A 4,574-nucleotide genomic window follows, 5' to 3' on the forward strand; every position below is an offset into this window, starting at 1 on the left:
TACTGACAGTGGTGCAGCCACAGGTTACAGCGATCATAAATTATTTTAAGACTATATATTATAAGGAAGAAAGCATTTGCAAGTATATATATAGGGGGTAAGAATAAGCATATATTTATCGAATGTTGGTACATATTTAATATGTATTAAAATATGATGCTTAATAATTTTAAAATGCGATGAGGTTTCCTTTTCAATCTAAAATCCGTTGACGATGCTAAAAGAATAAAAAAGAAGTGCTATGTATGTAGTATTGGGGTAGAATGGTTCCGTTGATATTGGACCAATACCGCCCAAAACCTTATCTTAACATTATCATGTGATTAATTTACATGAATTCAACTTATACATACATAATAAGTACATAACGTATTACGTATGTATATATATATGTATAGTTGGCAATCCGAAGGAAATACAAAAATTAATTTGTTTTAATGGGGACTAGCTAATTGGAAGTTGGAAGTGGGAAGCCATAATGCAAATGATGAATAGAAAAAAAAAATAAAGAATTTTATATGATTCCGAACTACGTCTAAAAGAATAATTTAATTGAGTTTACGTCATATAATGACAGTAAAGAAAGCAATTTTCTTTAAAGGAAAATGGATAGCAAATTAGGAATGCAAACTAGGTGGAATGTAATCCTCATCAATAGTTCCCGGCCTACTTGACTATCAAACATGTGATACGTTCAGTACATAACTCGATTGAAATCCGAAAAAATATCTCGATCTTCCATGCCATCAACGTATTCATTTGAAACTGACATATATATCGCCAATTATTTCAATTACTGTGGGGGTATCTATAGCTATATATAAGGTCTCCTAAGCATAGAAAAACTTATAATACAAGACATTTCATAATTTGATAGAACTAATATTATTCATCATAATCCCTAATAATGTTATTATATACAAAATATTCAAAATGGATTTTTTATTTTAATAAATAAAAAAATATAATATTTACCAAAATAAATAATTTTACGAGTATTTACCAATTTAAATTCTCTTGCCATATCTTGTTTACACCGTGAACGAGATGATTTTTCACGTATCTCGTTTACAGTGTAAACGAGATATGGCACGTCAGCGTGACACGTGTATATCTCGTTTGCACTGTAAACGAGATATGACTTGTCCGCGCCTATATATAGAAGTCGTTTACAGTTTAGTTCCGGGCCCCAGTTTAACTTTGTCAACCTCTTTCTCCCCTCTTTTAACCCTTTCTGACTATACCTTTGACCAAATCGGTGATGGCGCGCCAAGCGGAAAATGACGGAGATATCAACAGGCTGAACGAGATGACACATTACGCTGGGACGGCCGACTTCAAGGTTAGTTTTGTTATGTTTGTTTAATTTAAGGATGTGGCCGTTGTTAGGGTAGTCATGAAGAACTGGAACATAGTTATATGAATTAGGAGTTAGGTCTGTAGGAGGAATTTAGAACTCTATTCGCTTGTGCTAGGTTGGTATGACATAATTATTAGTTTAGAACTCTGTTATTCTTGTGCTATGTTGTTAGTATTTATAATGCTGTAGTTAGGATTTGCCTATTATCGAATATGTAATGTAGAGACATGTGTAGGCTAGGAAGTTGAAATATTGTATTCTTAAGATTTTTTTTTCATTCTTCAGAGGCCTTGCCTCCTACTACCCCGACGAGTGAGCCATACTTTATCTCCACCGGACGCAATCGTCCCGTATCTGGCTGAGGCCGGATTCGACGACAGGGTGCCGCTCAGGGATTTTACTTTTACAAATTCCCTGATTTCGGCACTGGTGGAGCGATGGCGTCCAGAGACGCACACGTTTCATCTCCCGTAGGGTGAGGTCACTATCACCCTGCAGGACGTAGCGTACCACCTAGGCCTATGCGCACACGGTAACCCCGTCGAGGGGTGCCTCCGTGACTTTGGTAGGTGGTACCATACGGAGACGTGGGCGTTGGTGGAGCAGCTGCTTGGCGCCAGGCCTCCCGTGACAACACAGCAGGGGGAGCAGAGGAAGGAGTCCTTCACGCTAAAGCTTGTGTGGCTGCGAAATCGTGTCCGCCAGATGCCTCCGACAGACGATCCCGAGACCCTTCGATAGTACGCCAGGTGTTATATCATGTTACTGATCAGAGGGTATCTGATGATCGACAAGTCCAACAATCTGGTGCATCTTCGTTGGCTACCGTTACTCCGGGACTTTGAGGAGTGTAGGGAGTTTTCCTGGGACTCGGCTGTGTTGGCCTGGACGTATCAATCACTTTGTTCGGCGGCACAGTGGGGCGTCACGGATATTGCTGGCTGCACTCCGCTGTTGATGTCCTGGATCTATCAGAGATTTTCTCAGCGGTGTCCACCAGATAGAGGGGACTACCAGTATCCTCTGGCTGCGAGGTGAGAAATGTCTATTTATGTATTTGAGTCAAATAATTTTGTCAATTCTTTTGGTATGTTACTCAACGAACCGTATATACTCTCCTGCGATGTGTTAGGTTGGTTGGATTGCCGCAGCAGAGCAGGGATTAGCATGAGGCCAGGGTCCTGCATTGGAGGGTTTTGATCGCCCTAGGGGGATGCCAACCACTATCATCGGAGCTTAGGGTAGCCTTGATGGCCTGAGATCTGTCGGATATAACCAGCAAGCCGTCTTGTGGGGTGACGTGGTGCCTCAAATTAGTAAGGAAGAACGACCATGACTCGGTGCTCTCAGACTCAACAATGGCAAAAGCAATTGGCAGTATATTGCTGTTCCTGTCTTGCGCCACCACAATAAACAACACTCTACCGTACTTGCCATACAGATGAGCGCTGTCTACAGATAAAAACGGCTTGCAATGCTTGAAGGCCTTGACACATTACGGGAAAGCCCAAAATACTTTGTCGAACATGCAGCAGTCGCGCACCATGAAGTGTCCATCGTAGTACGGTTTGACGCGTAGGTCACGTATGGTGCCGGGGAAACAGCTCTGCAGTGCTTGAAGTAGTTTCGGCACCTTGTTGTACGACTCTTCCCAATCACCGTAGATCCGTGCAATTGCTTTCTGCTTTGCCATCCACACCTTTCTGTATGAGTGTTTGAAGTGATAGCTTGCCTGGACCGCACCTTGCAAGACCGAGATACTGATAGAGGGGTTGGACTGAATCAAGGACAATATGACCCTGCAGATGAGACTGCTATCTAATTGACGATGGTCTTGAGATATGGTGGGTGCTAGACAGCTGTGTGGTCCACCAAACCTCCGAACTTCCCTAATCACAACAAAAAATTTATGCTTACACACTATATCTCTAACCTACATAACATATCATACAAAAGTACTCAAATTCACAATTAAATTTGAACTTACCAGTATCCGAGATTCTGACGAAGGGCCACACGGAGGCTCCATTGACACCCACTGTCGGCTTGACGGCACTGCACATGGTACTTTAACTGGTCGGACTTGATCACTCGGTACTCAACACTCTTGCGAATACTGTAGTTCTTCACACCGTAAAGTACTGCCTCTCGGCTTCTGAACCTGTGTCCGACCCAAAACTCTACATTGCCTTCTAGGTTGTAATCCACTTCATAGGTGTTAGAAACCGGGGTCCTCTCATGCATGGCGTCTAGATCTAGACTGTGATAGTGACTTGGCACAGCCAACAACGCCGGAATTAGGTGAGGTGGAGGCAGCACATGGCGCGCTACAGCCCCGGCAGGTGTCTCCGGCACAAACTCATCCTCATCGCCACCATCGGAAGACTCACTGTTCGCCACATAATCCTCGTCCGACTCCTCCTCACCCTCCTCTGCCTCATGCTCCGGAATCGCGACATGAATGGGCGGTGGTGCGAGAGGTCGGTCGTCCTGCACATAGGTTTCGTGTACGGAACCCCCACTACCACCGTGACCCACCTCGGCGGACAGCTCCATTACCTGTTCACACATGATCCTCCCGTGAATGTCAAACATCAGTTGCACATGCTCGTCTCCGTGAAGTCGAAATAGTTGAAACCGGAAGACTCCATTTTCCATGGGTGCCAGCAACTTATACCCCACCCTACCTATCTCCCTCGCTTGTGTACCACCGAGCTTGCTCAATATCAAACTCTTCAAATCCGACAACGTCTACACACGGTGAGTTTGAAACAATATCGAATCCTGACACTCAAATGTCACTCCATTGTCGCCATTTCTCATACGACAATTGGGATAAACAAGCACAACTATGAATGGATTGTTACTGACCATTTAGCTTTGTTTTTGTGAGAAAAACGAGACAGAGAAAGGATATGAAATGTGTGTGGAGAATACCAAAGATTACACATCCTTTTATAGATGCTTAATATTTGTCTTTTATTATCTCATTTATACTGTAAACAAGATACGTAAAAAATCATCTCGTTTACAATATAAACAAAATATAACAAGAGAATTTAAATCGGTAAATACTCATAAAATTATTTATTAAAATAAAAAATCCCACTCAAAATAGATAAAATTCAATTGCATTTCTCAGGATAATTTATTATAATATCTAATGCTAGTGTATATCACTAAATATTCGCACACCAAATAGGATTAGGCCAGG

General features: G+C 42.3%; 1 protein-coding gene across 1 annotated transcript; it reads right to left on the minus strand.

The window, feature by feature from the left end:
- LOC107646514 lies at positions 2,523–4,018 on the minus strand. The gene is made up of 3 exons (XM_016350697.1): positions 3,348–4,018; positions 2,904–3,249; positions 2,523–2,846 (listed from the first exon to the last, which is right to left on the minus strand). The coding sequence occupies exons 1-3, from the start codon at positions 4,016–4,018 to the stop codon at positions 2,523–2,525; spliced, it is 1,341 nt and encodes a 446-aa protein (XP_016206183.1).

Source organism: Arachis ipaensis, chromosome B06, assembly GCF_000816755.2.
Source record: "Arachis ipaensis cultivar K30076 chromosome B06, Araip1.1, whole genome shotgun sequence".
In the NCBI taxonomy this organism is placed as follows: Eukaryota; Viridiplantae; Streptophyta; class Magnoliopsida; order Fabales; family Fabaceae; genus Arachis; species Arachis ipaensis.

What these genes read in the sequence shown, in the direction of transcription:
- LOC107646514 (XM_016350697.1), bottom strand. Translation starts at nt 4,018, where the DNA reads ATGGAAAATGGAGTCTTCCGGTTTCAACTATTTCGACTTCACGGAGAC. An exon ending in CGTCAGAATCTCGGATACTG is followed by an intron (nt 3,250 to 3,347) that starts GTAAGTTCAAAT and finishes TGTTGTGATTAG; the next exon opens with GGAAGTTCGGAGGTTTGGTG. An exon ending in ACTACGATGGACACTTCATG is followed by an intron (nt 2,847 to 2,903) that starts GTGCGCGACTGC and finishes TAATGTGTCAAG; the next exon opens with GCCTTCAAGCATTGCAAGCC.